The 18,198-nt window shown below is 33.7% G+C and overlaps 2 protein-coding genes across 2 annotated transcripts in view; one reads left to right on the top strand and one right to left on the bottom strand.

Annotated features, from left to right (window-relative positions):
* Positions 1–9,013, bottom strand: part of ero1b (endoplasmic reticulum oxidoreductase 1 beta) — a 28,992-nt gene extending 19,979 nt beyond the window's left edge. Inside the window, exons 1-2 of the mRNA XM_073826354.1 lie at positions 8,900–9,013; positions 797–1,000 (exon numbers count right to left, since the gene is read on the bottom strand). Of these exons, the coding sequence (XP_073682455.1) occupies positions 797–1,000; positions 8,900–9,013 (318 nt within the window). The remainder of the gene's footprint in view (positions 1–796; positions 1,001–8,899) is intronic.
* On the top strand, positions 963–17,869 carry LOC141293666 (LIM domain-binding protein 1-like). Its single transcript, XM_073825709.1, has 11 exons — positions 963–994; positions 8,929–9,031; positions 9,647–9,691; positions 11,645–11,720; positions 11,928–12,030; positions 12,112–12,284; positions 12,363–12,486; positions 12,557–12,654; positions 15,112–15,235; positions 15,322–15,470; positions 16,831–17,869. The coding sequence occupies exons 2-11, from the start codon at positions 9,012–9,014 to the stop codon at positions 17,059–17,061; spliced, it is 1,143 nt and encodes a 380-aa protein (XP_073681810.1). The 5' UTR covers positions 963–994; positions 8,929–9,011; the 3' UTR covers positions 17,062–17,869.
* Positions 17,870–18,198: the final 329 nt, after the last annotated feature.

The raw sequence follows: 18,198 nt of genomic DNA, 5'->3' as shown, positions 1-18,198 counted from the left end.
TATTTAATTATTAATGATTAAAAATAAACTAAATGAAAAATAATAAATGTAATTAAACGTATATATGAAAAAAGTATATACACATAATTTTATTATTTTTCATTTTATTTATTTTAAAATAAGGTAATTACAATAGATTAAAAACGTATAAATAGATAAATTAATAATGATGTAATTATATTAAATTAAATAGTACATAAAATAAAAACAATAAACATAACTTATAATTCATAAAATTAACATGTATACACATATATACATAAATTAATACACATATAATTAAGAAATAATAATTAAATATTAATTAATACATTAAATAATAAATATAATTGTCATATTTTTATTTATTGTTTTGCACCTTATTTGCACTACATCTCTCTCTAAAAATATTATATTATACATTTTTATTAATTTGTTTTCACCTTATTTTAACACCTGTTTTAAAACTCTGTATTATATAATTTTATATATATTTATGATGTTTTATATTTTTTATATTTTGTTTTATAAAAAAAAAACGCACATATACACACATATATTTTTATTAATTATTTTGCATCCTATTGTAATACTATATATATAAAAAATACTGTAAATATATATTTTTAAATATAAATATATAATATATAAAGCTTTGAATGTGTAAACAAGCGATAATCCTGAGATTAAAGGAGGTGTAGATGAGGTGAAAGAACAGAGGAGGAGAAAACACAGAGAAAGAGAGAGAGAGAGGTCGAGCGAGCATCAGTCGGGCCTGTGCGCGTCTATTGTTCGCTCAGCGCGTGAACACAAAGACTCTCGAGGCGGGTTCATCGAGCACGAGCGTCGCGGGACCTGCAGCTCGAGGCCTCGCGCGACTTAAAACGGACGATTCTACATCAATAACCGCCGTATTTCCCATGATTTCACACCGATGTTCATGATTCTCCGCGTCCCGGGATTCGTCTAAAGCCCGTGTGGAGTCGCTCGATCCTCCGGTACACCAGTGTTTCAGGTAAAGCTGAGGGGGTTTATTTACACGCCTCTATTTAGCCGTTATTCTAACGAACTGAGGGGCTTTATGTCAATTTCATTGTCGACTTTTACTTTGACGGGGTTTTCGCTTTTATCTGGTTATGTTTTGGTGTTTTATTTCAAGGATTCTTCGCTCATGTCGGTGTTTTATTGCGCTGTTAGCATTAGCATGTAGCCGCGGGCCTCATCAATGGGCTTTTTTTATGAACACTCAAGCTCATTGACTGCTAGAAAGCAGCTTTCGTTAGAGTTCTGCGTTGTTAAAGTCTGTCAAACTGGGATTTCAGGGTTACCGTGTTGTTTTAGTGAATGTGTGTGTGGTTATATAGTGTAAACACTGACTGATCCGTTCATATGAGCTCATGAGTCTCATGACCACAGATTCTCACTCACGGTCTGCTGTGAAAACCATAATTTTCTGCTTGTTTCACGAATAAACTGACTTTTTAGTTATTGTAATGCAGATACACACTACCAGTCAAAAGTTTTTCAACAGTGAGGTTTACAGAAGTCTCACCAAGCCTGCATTTATTTGATTTTAAAGTACAGCAAAGGCTATAAAACTGTGAAATATTGTTACTATTTATTATAACGGCTTCCTGTTTGAATATATTTTAAAATATAATTTATTTCTGTAATGCGCAGCTGAATTTTCAGTACCATTACTCCAGTCTTCAGTGTCACATGATGCTTCAGAAATCATTTTAATATGCTGATTTCTGATTATTATTATCATATTCAATACAGTTGAGTACATTTTTTCAGAATTATTTGATGAATAGACAAATCCAAAGATAAGCGTTTATCTGAAATAAAAAGCTTTTGTAAAAATGTACATGCTTAGAGTCAGTATAATTTGTTTTTGAGGGAAAGAAATTATAGAAATGAATACTTTTATGTAGCAAGGATGCTTTAAATTGATCAAAAGTGATGATAAAGATATTTTATGATGTTACAAAAGATTTCTAATTCAGATAAACGCTGTTTTTCTGAACTTTATATTCTTAAAAGAAACCTGAAAATAATTCCACTCAGCTGTTTTCAACGTAATAATAATAATAAATGTTTATGAGTAGCAAATCAGAATATTAGAATGATTTCTGAATGATCATGTGACACTGGAGTAATGAATAGAAAACAGTTATTTAAAATATTAAAAATATATAAAAAAAATTGTACTGCTTTTGCTGTACTTTGGATGAAATAAATGCAGGCTTAGTGAGCAGAAAAGATTTTTTTTGAAAACATTAAAAATCTCACTGTTCAAAAACTTTTGACTGGAAGTGTATGTTTTTAAACCTTTAAAATCTATTAGTTAAACTGTTTATTTCAGATTTGTACTGCATTTGTCTTAGCATTTTGACATGTTTTATTGGGGGGAAAAAACAGTGAAATATTCCCGTATCAGCAATTGCGTTCATGTAAAGTGTTTTCCCTCTTAATTCGCAGTAATTTCCATTTACTGGAAGCCATCAGCATCATCTCGAGGGTCTCTGCGGTGTTGTGGTGAAAACAGTCATTAGCAGATCATATGATCATCGTTTCCCACTTTTCACATGCGACGGACCATTAGCCCGTTACGTCAGGCATAAAATCAACACTACACGTCTGTATGTGATTTGTATGTTGCTGTAATGACGTCTGCTGTCCTATATGCACTCAACTTATCATGTGGCACATTTAGACGGGAATTTGATTATGGCCACACTGTAGGCTGTGAGAGAGAGAGAGAGAGAGAGAGAGAGAGAGAGAGAGAGAGAGCTGCTGCTGCTGATGTTTTCAAGAAAGCAATTTACTGCACGGGAAGTTTGAGTTTGTTTGATTTGATTTAGAAAGTCATTAAGCCGCCGTTGAATGATATCTCTTAATGGGACGCTCTTAAGATCTAATGCTCACTTTTTATTTACTTACTAAATGGCTAAACGGGCTTATTTCTTTCTGCGTGCTTCCTGTTTTGCGTCTAGTTAATGTTTTAGTCTGATTATAAATCAGAATATTATGATGTCTGTAAGCTGTAAAGGTGTTTACTATGGGTCTTGAAAAGTCTTAATTCACTCTTCTACAATTTAAAGCCTTAAAGTCCTAAATTATTAAAGTCATGTTGCATGCACTGCAAAAAATTTATGCCTGGAGCACAAACCCAGTCTTAAATAGCACGGTTATATTTGTAGCAATAGCCAAAAATACACTGTATGGGTCAAAATTATTGCTTTTTCGTTTATGCTAAAAATCATTAGAATATTAAAATCATGTTCCATGAAGATATTTTGTAAATTTCCTACTATAAATATATCAAAACTTAATTTTTGATTAGTATTATGCATTGCTAAGAACTTCATTTTGGCAGCTTTAAAGGCAATTTTCTCAATATTTTGATTCTTCTTTCCCATTTTCAGCTTTTAGATGAAAATTGACCCTTATCACTGGTTTTGTGTTCCAGGGGCACAAATCTCTTATGGTTTTATGTGTGTAAATCTGAAAAAAAGTAATAATGAAAATAGATTTTAAGGAAATAAATTGCAAAACTAGAGTTTCAATGCATTCTTACAATAAATAGTTCCTGCAGTAAATGTATAAAAACTTAATTTTTGATTAGTAATATGCATTGCTAAGAGCTTTATTTGGACAACTTTAAAGGCAATTGTCTCAATATTTGGATTTTTTTTGCCCCCTTAGATTCCAGATGTGCAAATAGTTGTATCTCAGCCAAATATTGTCCTATTATATACATACATATATCAATGGAAAGCTTATTTATTCATTGTATAAATCAAAAATGACCCCTATGACTGGTTTGTGGTCCAGGTTCACAAATGTCCTTAAATCAAGATGCAATTACTGAACATGCAAATATAAAATAAACTCTTGAAAAAAATAAGAAAATTAAAAGAGTTTGTTTAAAACAAAAATAAATCTGTCAGTTGAGTATAAAAACGTTCAATTCCTTTGAATTTTCTGAGCCCATTGGCAGATTTAATCATGTTTTAATCATAAACTCACTTCGTTTTGATCAGTTTTACAAAGAAGGCCATCTTATTCTGTTTATTTCATGAGTATTTTTTTTTTTTTGTATTTATTGTACTTCAGATCTACATTTTAAAAATGTTTCCCCTAAGAATACATGTTTTAAACTCTAGTTTTGCAATTTAATCCTTTAAAATGTATTTTCTTTATTACCTTTTTCAGATTTATTCACATGCATGATGTTTAGTTTGTATTGCTGCATTACATAAAACCATTGATGAATAATCAGAATCATGCATTTTATTAAATACAAGTTATTTGGAGAAAACTAATTTATCAATTTCTCTATAAAAATGTTGTCTTTTAAGAATCTTTAGACATTTGTGACCCTGGACCACAAAACCAGTCAGAAGTGTAAATTTTCTGAAATTGAGGTTTATACATCATCTGAAATCTGAAAAATAAGCTTTCCTTTGATGTATGGTGTGTCAGGATCAGACAATATTTGGCTGAGATGCAACTATTTGAAAATCTGGAATCTGAGAGTGCAAAAAAATCTAAATACTGAGAATATCACCTTTAAAGTTGTCCAAATGAAGTTCTTAGCAATGCATGTTACTAATTAAATATTAGGTTTTGGGATATTCATGGTAGGAAATTTACAAAATGTCTTCATGGAACATGATCTTTACTTAATATCCTAATGATTTTTGCCATAAAAGAAAAATCGATAATTTTGACCCATACAATGTATTTCTGACTATTGCTGCAAAGTGCTACTTAAGACTGGGTTTGTGGTCCAGGGTCACATTTGTACTGGAAAGCAAGTCAAAAATACTAAGGAACTTAGAAAAGCACTTTTGCAGTGTGATCTGAAGATATGATAAAAGTTGTTTTAATATTCTGGTGGCTTTGGACTAAAGCTATTCAAGCTTTGAACTAATGTTTTGTTTTTAGAAAAATGAATTGAAAAGTTGTTGGTTGCTATTAAAAAGTGTATTTTCAAGCTTTTTCAATCACATTTATTTTACAAGAACATATTGGATGCCCTTCGGTTTATTCCTTTAGTTGTCTTTGGTTGCTCTTAAAGTCTTAAATCTACGTTCATCAGGCCTGCAGAAGTGCTAGTTGTTTCCCGTGTAATATTAATAAGCGTAGCACTGTTGTGAGAGGGATTTGTGTCCGTGAACAGGACTAACCTGTGTCCAGTGTCGTCCCCAGTGAATATTTAATGGCTCAAAGTCTGTGTTATGAATCTTTAATGAAGGATGTGCTCTGATGCCGGGACGCTTCCTGTGCGCTGTGCGAGCGTGAGATTTTTTATTGTTTTAGATTGAGATTTAGTCTGTCCCGCAGTTGACTCTCTTAGAAACACCTGTGTATTTGCTGTGTGGGGTCAAAAGTGTGTTTTATTTCAGGAAAATAAAGTGGTGAAGTGATTCTGGTGATTTGTAGTGAAACTGTTGAAATCCACATTGGACACCTGATCATAGACGTTAATGGCTGAGAGCATCTTGTTTACATTGAGCATGTGTTGCTGCTTCAAGCTTACAGGTGGATTTTATGCGTTTTTTTTTGCTGCTTTTAACTTCAGCAACATGTCAAATAGTTACAGTGCATGTTGGTTTCTATTAGATTTATACACTGTAAAAAGTTTTCACCAGTTTCAACTTAAAAACTTAAGTTTAGCAGCTGCCTTAAGATTTTAAGTTAAATCAACTTAAGTCATTTAAACTCAAGTTATATCAACTCATTTTAATGTAATAAGTTAAAATAGCTTGTAGTCTTAAGCTGATTTAACTTAAAAACTTAAGGCAGCTGCTGAACTTAGGTTTTTAAGTTGAATCTGGTGAAAACTTTTTACAGTGTATTGTATTTGGTTAAAAGCACCTACTGTTTTTGTTAAATAAGGTTAATGTTTGATGTAGAATCCAGAAATTGTGCATTATATATATGTGTGTGTGTGTGTATATATATATATATATATATATATGTATGTATGTGTGTGTGTGTGTGTGTGTGTGTGTGTGTGTGTGTCTGTATGTATATTAAGAATGTATATGCATTTAAAATAAATATATATAATATATGTATATTCTTTTTTTACACACACACGCTCGAGTCACACACTATATATATATATATATATAGATAGATAGATAGATAGATATATATAGATATATATAGATATATAGATATATATACATATATACATATATACATATATACATATATATCTATATATATCTATATCTATATAGATATATATAGATATATATAGATATAGATAGATATAGATATATAAAATAAATATATATGTATAGATAGATTTGTATCATTTTATAATCATGACAAATTTTAATAATAATATTTTTGCATTTATTTAAATACATTTATAAAATAGAAAAGAAATCATTGTCAAATTTGTGTAATTTTTTTATTTGATACACATATATATATATATATATATATATATATATATATATATATATATTCTTTTACATTTAAAATTATATATAATTTTTTAAAATTTATCATTTTATAGTTGACGATACATTTTAATAATATTAATTTGTGTCATTTATTTTTATTTTACACAAAAAATAAATATGTACATTTATTTTTAATTTTTACAATTTTATAATTGACAATACATAATAATATTTGCATTTATTTTTAATACATTTTAAAATAATAAAAGTCTGTGTGTAATTTGTTTTCTGTTTGTAAAAAAAAAAAAAAAAAACAGAACATTTCATGTTCTTGTTTTAGGACAACTTTTAACTTTTTGAATCCATTTTAAATGTTGACTGTATATTTCTATTTTACACGATATATCACATAAATATTATAATATATGGAATAATTTTTTGAACCTACATATCTTTAGAATACAGTACCTGAATGTTACAGTGAAGTGATCGCAATGTTTTTCACCATCATTCTTGTATTGTTTGTATAATTCAATTAGAGTGTCTGTCTTCCTGTGCCGTATCGCCCTCCATTTTACGATGCGCCGTGAAGTTGACAGCTCTCGGATTTATTTGCGAGACACGTCGAGCGGTCATTATGAGGCGGAGCTGTTCCCGCGACAACAGGGGTCGTGACCTCATTGTGGCTGAATGCATCGTGTTATAGATGTGTTTAATTGGCGGGATGGAGAGGGTGAGGGGTGTGGCTGACCTCCGCCCCTGTGCTCTGTTTATGGAGGGTCTTTACTGCTCGAGTATGTGAGACAGTCACTGTACTGCCCTCCCCCAACACATACACACACACACACACACTCTGTACATTCAGTCTTTCACAAATGTTCATTCAAAATCAACATCTGTGTTTTAGCACCTCTGGAATAATCAGCATCCAGTGTTGTACTATAATGGTTGATATACACTACTGGACAAATGTTTGGAATGAGTACTTTTTCTCTTCTGCTCAGCAAGGCTGCGTTTATTTGATCAAAAGTACTGTAAAAAAAAGTTTAAATATTATTACAGTTTAAAATAGCTGATTTCTATATGAATATCTGTTAAAATGTAATTAATTTCTGTGATCAAAGCTGAATTTTCAGCATCATTACTGCAGTCTTCAGTGTCTCATAATCCTTCAGAAATCATTCTTATATACTGATTTGCTGCTCAAGAAACATTTCTGATTATTATCAATGTTGAAAACAGTTGTGCTGCACAATATATTTGTGGAAACTCTTATACATTTTATTTTTCAGGATTGACAGATAATTAGAAAGTTCAAAAGAAGAGCATTTATTTGAAATATAATTATTTTGTGACATTATAAATGTCTTTTTCGGTCACTTTTGATTAATTTAATGCATCTATGATGAATACAAATATTAATTACTTTAAAAAATACTTTTGAATGGTCGTGTATCACAGTTTCCACAAAAATATTGTGCTGCACAGCTGTTTTCAACATTGATAATAATCAGAAATGTTTGTTGGGCAACAAATCATATTATTAGAATGATTTCTGAAGGATCATGTGACATTGAAGACTGCAGTAATGATGCTGATTTTTATTTTATTTTTTTTAATTCAGCTTTGATCACAGAAATAAATGACATTTTAACAGATGTTTACACAGAAAACAGCTGTGTGAAATTCTAAATGCAGCAAGAGGCTTCTATAAGAAACTTTTTAAAAGTTTTCCAAATGCTCCAAACTTTTGACTAGAAGCCCAAATCAGTTGAATTTGATATTTAAAATTCTGAAAAGCTGTATAAATCCTACGTTTTGACTAATCAAGTATATTGTATGGAACCCTGTTTCTGCCACTAAATAAAAAAATAATAAAAAAGGTAATTGCAACTTTATCTCGCAATTCTGACATTTTTTCAGAATTATGAGATATAAACTTACAATTGTTAGTTATGAAATCAGAATTGTGAGAGAGAAACTCACAATTCTGACTTTTTTTCTCAGAATTTCATGATATAAACTGGCAATTGCAAGTTAAAAATTCAGAATTGCAAGAGATAAACCCAATTGTGAGTTTATATCTGGTAATTCTGACATTAACATGACGTAGCGAGATATAAAGTCAGAATTGTGAGATATAACTCACATTTCTGATAAATGAAGTCAGAATTGTGTTATATAAATTTGCAGTTGCGAGTTATAAAGTCAGAATTGCAAGATTAAAAACTCACAATTCTGGCTTTTTTTCTCAGAATTGCGAGAAGTCAGAAATATGAAATATAAACGTGCAATTCTAAAAACAAGTCTCCCCCACAGAATTGTGAGTTTGTATCATGCAATATTGAGAAAAAAGTCAGAATTGTGAGATAAAAAGTTGCAATTCCCTTTATTTTGTATTCAGTGTCAGAAACGGGCTTCCATAATATTGTACATTTATTTGTATTGGTATTAAATTATCCTGATGTTTGACTAATGCAGAACTGTACGTTCTCTCTCTCTTTCTCTCCCTCCTCAGGCTGTTCCTCCAAGTCGTTCAAGCTGTACTCCCCAAAGGAGCCCCCCAACGGAAGCGCTTTCCCCCCCTTCCACCCCGGCACCATGCTGGACAGAGACGTGGGGTGAGTCCGTCTGTTTCAGCATCATTCCTCGCAAAAAACAAAAGCACCATCACCTGTATCATCTCATCGCAGGGATATTATTACTCGAGTATATCATACTAAAAACTATCCATAAAGAATAATTTATGACACACATGAGTGACCATTAATGGAGAGCGTTTCAAATCAGTCACTTGCGAGGTTCGGTGCGTTGTGAGTTCCTGTAAGCGTCTGTGAGGACAGAAGAGCGTTCAGCTGCATCAGCAGTCAGCGGGTGTTTGTGTCAGATAGCGGGAGCAGGAAGTGCTAGTCTCCAAAGCCTGCTGGAAAACCAGCTGTCAATCAGTGTCCAGGATTGGATGGAATCCAGGAAGTGGGAGTGGCTTCCCTAAAGTCTAGTTCATGTCATATCTACTGTGGCACGCTGATAAATGCAGAAAACGACTCTCTTCCTGTCTGTGATAGTGCCTGCAGGCTGAAAACTGCACTTGGTCACTTCACGGTGTCTGGATGTGTGTTACAGTCTGTTTTATGTCCTCATGAGGGCCGTGCGGCATTTATAAAACATGTTATGTGAACTTTATGAGGTTTGACATTATCTTTCATGGTGTTTTGGTTTCTGTCTTGTTTCTACAGCCCGACGCCCATGTATCCCCCCACGTACCTGGAGCCGGGCATCGGGTGAGACATTTACACATCTTTCTGATTAACCCTGTTGCGGCCTGATTGTAAAATAATAGTCTGAAAAATCAATTTTTTTTTTTATTTTTTGCATGTTTTTTGTTGAGTGTCATATTTGATCCGTCAGGTATTTATGGCTCATAGTCTGATATAGAGAGAGTACGGAGGAAAAAATACAATTTATTGCAGATGAAATTCTGCTGCTTGTATTGTAAATCTAAGTGGTCATCAGTGTTGGGAAAAGTTACTTTTAAAAGTAACGCATTACAATTTGGCGTAATTAGTTACTTTTTTAAGGTAGTAACGCCATATTGTAATGCATTACTTTTAAATGTGTTACATTACTTTTGCGTTACTTTTTAAATCTGGACGGGGCTTGCTTGTTTGTTTTTAAGGCGGGACACTGCAGGTGAATAGGGTAAAAAAAAATAACTAATAGTGATCACCTTACTTACCCAGATGATTGATTACATACATAATTGCAAACATTTTTTGTATTACAAGTTTTTAAAATGTTAGGTTTAAATACGCAAATTAGTCATTATTTAATCAAATATACACTAATTTGCATTTCTAGTGCAAAAATCTAAACACCGGATCGGTTTTTAAAATTCTTGTTTATTTTTTTTTGACATATTAGAGTCGAATGTTGTACCGAAGGGATTTTGGGTATCATTTTGTTACTCCATACAACTTTGAACAGACAGTATTTTTACCAGTTTGGGGAAGTAAAATGTATAAAATCAAGCAAATTCTATATTAACAAATCCCTCTGTAAAAACCTTCAGGATATAGACAGGAATAAAATGTGAAGTTTGGTGTGTGTAAGTGCTACTGAAGTGGAGATGTAAGGCTCAGTGTAGGAGAAAAAACTCATTTTGAGAAAACAGCCTTTAAAAATATGTATTGTAATTGAAATCTACTGACACAAGTAGATAAAGTGCTATAAAATAAGTACTTAAGTGTCTTTTGGGTGTTTTCTTTCCACTAGTCTGAAAAAACCCTTTATGAAAAAGCAAAAAGGCCAAAATTTTAAATTTGACAGGTGCATGAAAAACAGTTTTTGCCTGCAGTGTCTCTCCTTAATATAAAAAGTTAGATTTTTAGCAAATGTAAATGTCCTTTCACACCAAAAAGTGAAATAAATAAACCTAAGACTGAAAAAAGTAAATTCACATATGTACAGTAGAACTGTAGGAAAAGTTCAACACTCTTGATGAGGAAAAATGAAGCACAAATGTTAGTTAATCTAAATAAGTTTTGGTTAATAGTATGGTTGCATAGGTCAGCAGCAAAGACATTGGTTAATAAAATGGGATGACATACATAAAGGACACAAAAAGTACTTTACTAGTTACTTGAAAAAGTAATCTGATGACATAACTTGTGTTACCCCCAACACTGCTGCTCCAATAATATGTATATAAATGAGATTGAAATGATCCAAACATGTTAATTGCATAATCAATGCAATCCAATGATGATTGAGAGATGAACAAATAAACGTTCCTCATAGATCTTGATCAGATTTGACACTCACTCATTTTTCTATAAAACGATTAATGGAGAATCAAGTTAAGCCAAGCTGCTTCAATCTAGTAAGTTTTTATCTGGAAATATTACTACAGTTATTGGTTTGCTTGATAAAAATCAGTCAAATTTGACAGCAAAATACACGTGAAGCATCAGCTGAAGGTAGATGTTTGCACAATTACACTGAAAGAGATTTTACTTGACAAAATAGGTCTAAACTATCAATCAAACGACAGAAGACATGGAGTAGATTGTGTGTGAAATGGGTTAACAGCAAAGTTTGATCATGTTGATCATTTAGAGACCTTGCATATCAAATAGGGTTAATACACTGACCGTTTGCAACATGTAACATGAAAATCTGCATGTTTTGATGTATCTAAAGTTCATGAAGTCTCATTGTTTGTCTGTGTTTCGCAGGAGACACACACCTTATGGGAATCAGACAGACTACAGGATATTTGAACTCAACAAACGGCTTCAGAACTGGACAGAGGTGAGACAGATCCGCTTTTCCGTTTACATTTATAGCTCCGTGTTTCTCAGTCTTAACTATCAGCACTTTAAACATTTTAATAATTTAAGATGCTTTTCATATGCCTGACATAAACCTTATAACATTAGCGCAGAAATGTCTATCAGCTTGAGCTGGGTGGATGATATCAGAGAGCTATCTCTTACTGTTTCTATCTCTTTCTGTCAGGAGTGTGATAATCTGTGGTGGGACGCTTTCACTACTGAATTCTTCGAGGATGATGCTATGCTCACCATCACGTTTTGTCTGGAGGACGGTCCTAAACGATATAGTGAGTGTCCCTTATGAAATGTTTAGATCTGTGTTCAAGTTTGAATCCTATTTCTGACGGATGCTCTATTGTCTCTCGCAGCGATTGGTCGGACGCTGATTCCTCGTTACTTCAGGAGTGTGTTTGAAGGTGGCGCCACTGAGCTCTACTACGTTCTCAAGCATCCTAAAGAATCCTTCCACAACAACTTTGTGTCTCTGGACTGTGATCAGTGTACGATGGTCACGCAGAACGGCAAGCCCATGTTCACACAGGTGTGTGTCTGTGCATGTTTAATGTGACGTTCAGCAGGATGTTTCTGTGGTTTAACCGGGTGTTTCTGGTCTCCTCAGGTGTGTGTTGAGGGCCGTCTGTACCTGGAGTTCATGTTCGATGACATGATGAGAATAAAGACGTGGCATTTCAGCATCCGGCAGCACAGAGAGCTCATTCCCCGCAGTATCCTGGCCATGCATGTCAGTTCCTCTTTCTGGATCTCACACTGTTTGTTCTTCTAGCTGTTGTTTCATACCTGATGATGGTGTGATCTTTGTGTCGCAGGCTCAGGACCCGCAGATGTTGGATCAGCTGTCCAAAAACATCACCAGATGCGGCCTGTCAAACTCCACCCTCAACTACCTCCGAGTACGAATACCACAACACAACACTGTGACATCTTCTACAGCTTGCATTCTGCTCATTAGTAACTAGGGCTGTCAGTTTAACACTTTATTTTGGTGTAATTCATTAAGGAAAAAATACCAGTATGAGTGCTGTTTTTTTCCTCAATATCTGCATATTTGCAAATGTGATATTAAGTTCAATGGAGAAAAAGACAATGTTTAAACACAATATTGTCTGTTTTTGCTCAAGTTTATTAATGAAACTGTTGAGCATCTGATCAACACAGTGGTGATTCATTACTGAATAAATCCTTGGCTTTAAACAAATAAAGTGAGCCAATGATTCAATGGCTCATTTATAAAGATCAGTCATTTGCTTCAATTCTAAAAGATTTAGCTGGTTGAAGAAATCAAGTGAACCAATGATTCAGTGACTTCAGTCAGTCACTTGGTTTCTGAACGAATCAGCTGTTTAAATGAATAGAGTAAATGATTCAGTGACTTATTTATTAAAACAGTCACTTGTTTAATTTCTGAATGAATTAGCTGTTTGAACAAATTGAGGGAGTCAATGATTCAGTGACTCATTCATTAAGACAGTCACTTCATTTCTGAGTGAATCATCTGTTTGAATGAATCAAGTGAGTAAATGATTCAGTATCTTAAGATGTCACTTGTTTCATTTTTGAACGAATAAGCTGTTTGAGTCAATTATTCGGTGACTCATTTATTAAGAGTCACTTGCTTTATTTCTGAATGAATTGGCTGTTTAAACAAATTGAGTGAATCAATGATTCAGTGACTCATTCATAAAGATGTCATACGCTTCGCTACTGAAAGAATCAGCCGTAGGAAACAAATCAAGCCAATGATTCATTGACTCATTTATTAAGAGAGTCATTTGTGTCATTCCTGAATTAATTAGTTGTTTGAACAAATTGAGTGAATCAATTATTCAGTTACTTATTCATTAAGGCAGTCACTTGTTTTGTTTCTGAATGAATCAGCTGTTTGAACAAATCAAGTGAACCAATGATTCAGTGACTTGAGTCAGTCACTTAGTTTCTGAACGAATCAGCTGTTTAAATGAATAGAGTAAATGATTCAGTGACTTATTTATTAAAACAGTCACTTGTTTAATTTCTGAATGAATTAGCTGTTTGAACAAATTGAGGGAGTCAATGATTCAGTGACTCATTCATTAAGACAGTCACTTCATTTCTGAGTGAATCATCTGTTTGAATGAATCAAGTGAGTAAATGATTCAGTGTTTTAAGATGTCACTTGTTTCGTTTCTGAACGAATAAGCTGTTTGAGTCAATCATTCGGTGACTCATTTATTAAGAGTCACTTGATTTATTTCCGAATGAATTGGCTGTTTAAACAAATTGAGTGAATCAATGATTCAGTGACTCATTCATAAAGATGTCATACGCTTCGCTACTGAAAGAATCAGCCGTAGGAAACAAATCAAGCCAATGATTCATTGACTCATTTATTAAGAGAGTCATTTGTGTCATTCCTGAATGAATTAGTTGTTTGAACAAATTGAGTGAATCAGTTATTCTGTGGCTCATTTATTAAGAGTTACTTGCTTAATTTATTAATGAAGCAGCTGTTTGAACAAATCAAGTGAGTCAATGATTCAGTGATTTGCTCATACAGAAGTCGTATGCTTGGTTACCAAATGAATCAACCATAGGAAACAAATCAAGTGAGCCAATGATTCAGTGACTCCTTTATTAAGACAGTCACTTGCTTCATTTCTGAATAAAGCAGCTGTTCGAACAAATCAATTAAGCCGGTGATTTATTAAGAGAGTCACTTGTGTTATGTCTAAATGAATTGGTTGTTTGAAAAAATTGAGTGAGTCAGTGATTCAGTGACTCATTCATAAAGAAGACATATGCTTAATTACTGAATGAATATGCCATAAGAAACAAATCAAGTAAGCCAATGATTCAGTGACTCATTTATTAAGAGTCATTTGCTTCGTTTCTTAATAAAGCAGTGGGATAAAAACAAATCAATTGAGCCAATGATTCAGTGACTCATTCATAAAGGTCACTCTCTTGCTTTGTTTCTAAATGAATCAGATGTTTGAACGAATCAAGAGAACCAATGGCTTGGTGATTCATTCCTAAATATCAGTCTCTTATTTTGTTTCTGATTGAATCAGCTGTTTGAACAAATCAAGTGAGCGAATGATTCAGTGACTCATTCATAAAGATCTCTGTCTTGATTTCTTTCCGAATGAATCAGCTGTGTATGAATGAGTCAACGATTAAGTGTCTCATTCATAAAGATTAGTCTCTTGCTTCGTTTCTCAATGAATCAGCTGTTTAAATAAATCAAGATTCAATGAATCATTCATTAAGGCGGTCACTTGTTTTGTTTCTGAATGAATCAACTTTGGACGAATCAAGTGAGCCAATGACTCTATTAGTAACTTGTGTTGTTGTGTATGTTTTTGTCTCAGTTGTGTGTGATCCTGGAGCCCATGCAGGAGCTGATGTCCAGACACAAGACGTACAGCCTGAGTCCCCGAGACTGTCTGAAGACGTGTCTGTTCCAGAAGTGGCAGAGGATGGTTGCTCCTCCAGGTCAGGAGTCGCTCTTGTCTCTCAGAGTCTCTGCTGGTGTTTGTGTAGTGTGTGTTTGAGCTCTTATGTGTTGTTTCTCTCCACAGCCGAACCGGCCAGACAGGCACCGAGCAAGCGACGGAAGCGCAAGATGTCGGGCGGCAGCACCATGAGCGCAGGCGGCGGATCCAATAACAACAGCAACAACAAGAAGAAGAGCCCAGCAAACAGTTTCCCGCTGTCCAGTCAGGTCCCAGTGAGTAACCAATCACGTGTATTTTGTTTTTGTTTTTTTGTCATCGAAACATGGCTTTAAAAAAGAATTAACAGTGAAGGAATGAGGTGTCCCATGTTTGTTCAGTCCATAAATTGAAAAAAAAAAAAACAGACAAAAAAGAGGTTGCAGAAGAGCTACAACTTCACAATAAATAAATAAATCAAATAAAATAAAGTCCACACTTTCAGAGTACCAGTCTAGATAACATAATAAAAGAACTAGAAAAAAAAAACTTTTTTTTGCTTTTTTGCAATTGTAACCTTTTTTTCTCTCACAATTCTTCACAAAGTCTGACTTTTTTTTTTCTCGCAATTACAACTTTTTACTTTTTAAATTCTGACTTTTTTTGCAAACTTTTTCTCTTTTTTTTTTTTTTTTTTTTTTGACGTTCCACTCCAAAAATAAGAAACAACATTTTGCTGCAGGATGTAATCTAGTCTATTACAACCATTAGAGTTTTTTGCATTAAAATGATGATTAAACATTTCCTCTTCAAGTTCCCATTTACTTTGACAGGAAACAAGAAAATTAGAGCGCTAGTGTTTTGATTTGATTAACATTTAAAAAAAATTCTCATTGCGATGCAGTAACTAAACCATTGAAGTTTGTTTCTGATCTAAATAAAAAATAAAGGCAATTGCAACTTGCTCTAAATTATGACGTTTTCCTAATGTGACTTTTTGTCCCTCAATTCTGACTTTCTTTTCTTGTAATTAAATGAAAACCACGCACTAGATAAAAAATAAAGGCAATTGTGACTTTCTCTCACAATTCAGACTTTTTTTCACTATTGTGAAATTTTTTTTTTTGCAATTGCAATTTTGTCTCACAATTTTGACTTTTTTTCGCAATTCTGGCTTTTTTTTTTTCAATTGCGGCTTTCTCTCACGATTCAGACTTTTTTTTCCTCAAGTTTGGTAATAAAATTTTGCAATTGTAAGAAAATAGTCCTTTTTTCCTCTAAATTGGATTTTATAACTTGCAAATGTGAGTTAATAGAAGTCAGAATTGGGAGGTAAAAAGTCACATTTACCATTGATTTATTTAGTAGCAGAAAAAGATTCAATGGTTTATTTTAATTTTTTTCAAATGTGAATGATCATGAATCAAAAAACTAGTTTTCTTATTCTCTTGTTTGCATTACAGTAATAAGAAGTTGCAGGGGAAATGTTTAATCATCGTTTTAATGCAAAACACTCTAATGGTTGTAATAGACTAGATCTTTTCCTACAGCAAAATTGAATTTCTTATTTTTGGAATGAAACATCTGATTGCCGCGGGATGTTATATATGACTGAATTGTGTTTGTAATGTTAAGATGGTGTTTTGTTGCGCTCAGGATGTGATGGTGGTGGGCGAGCCTACGCTGATGGGCGGCGAGTTCGGGGACGAGGACGAGCGTCTGATCACGCGGCTGGAGAACACGCAGTTCGACGCGGCCAACGGCATCGACGACGAGGACAGCTTTAACAACTCGCCCGCGCTGGGCGCCAACAGCCCCTGGAACAACAAGCCTCCGTCCAGCCAGGAGGGCAAGAACGACAACCCCACCTCACAGGCGTCTCAGTGAGACTCGGGGCGGGGCGGGATGGGGGCGGAGCCGGGGTGCGTCGGGCAACCAATGGGAAGAAAGAGGTGCAGTCGACTCATTCATCTTCCTGCAGTATGCTGGTCTTCCTGTCAGCGGAGGAAGCCGACCCGGAGGACCGGAGATGAGCGTCACGCCACGACAGAAAGAGTTTACTCCACACGGGACAGTTTTTAAAAATCACACACTCCAGGTTTTGTTGGTGGTTTATGAGGAGCCTGTAGATAGTTCATATGTTTAAGTTAAAGACCAAACCCAGAAATCTGACCACGTAAAACGCCAACAAGACCAACAAATATTCAGATAATGTTTCACTCGCAAGAAATGACATTTTGCATGAGGAAAAGAGGACTTTAATGCTGTTCAGTGTGGAAGCTTGTTTCCGCCACTCAATAAATAAAAGCTCGTTGCGACTTATCTGTCAATTCTGACTTTTTCCTCACAATTGCGACTTTTTCCTCTTACAATTCTGACATTTTAAAATAAAATTGACTTTTTCCGCAGTTACGACAATTCTGACTGTTTTCTTATTGTGATTTTTTCCCCCTCTAAATTCTAACAATTTTTTTTTTTTTTACAATTGTTACTTTTTCTCACAATTCTGCCGCCTTTCTCACAATTGCAACTGTTTTTTCTCTTAGTTCTAACTTTTTCTGCAATTGCGACTTTCTCTGACAAGTCTGACTTTTTTCACACAATTACGACTTTTTCTTACAATTCTGACTTTTTAAAATAAAATGATGACTTTTTTGCAGTTGTGTAATTTTTCTTTCACAATTCTGAATTCTTGCAATTGCGCCTTTTTTTTAAATTTTAACTTTTTTAACTGCAATTCTTTTTTTGCAATTGCAATTTAAAAAAAATTCTCTCAATTCTGACTTTTTTTTGCTTATTCTTTTTTTGCAATTGCAGTTTTATTTAATTTATTTTTTTTCTTTCGGTTGTGACTTGCAATTCTGACTTTTTCTTTCACAATTCTTTTTTTTCTTGTAATTGTGACCTTTTTTTTCTCACAATTCAGATTTTTTTTATTGCAATTCTTTTTTGCAATTGCAATTTAATTTTTTCCCTCACAATGCTGCCTTTTTCTCACAGTCTAATTTTTTTTTCTAAATTGCG

Source organism: Garra rufa, chromosome 20 (genome assembly GCF_049309525.1).
Source record: "Garra rufa chromosome 20, GarRuf1.0, whole genome shotgun sequence".
Taxonomy (NCBI): Eukaryota; Metazoa; Chordata; class Actinopteri; order Cypriniformes; family Cyprinidae; genus Garra; species Garra rufa.
This window is presented reverse-complemented; position numbering and strand designations above follow the sequence as displayed.

Excerpts from the sequence above, each read along its gene's own strand:
- LOC141293666 (XM_073825709.1), top strand. The coding sequence starts at position 9,012 with ATGCTGGACAGAGACGTGGG. Across the intron at positions 9,692-11,644 it reads TACCTGGAGCCGGGCATCGG|GAGACACACACCTTATGGGA; the intron begins GTGAGACATTTA and ends TGTGTTTCGCAG. Across the intron at positions 12,285-12,362 it reads GCAAGCCCATGTTCACACAG|GTGTGTGTTGAGGGCCGTCT; the intron begins GTGTGTGTCTGT and ends TGGTCTCCTCAG.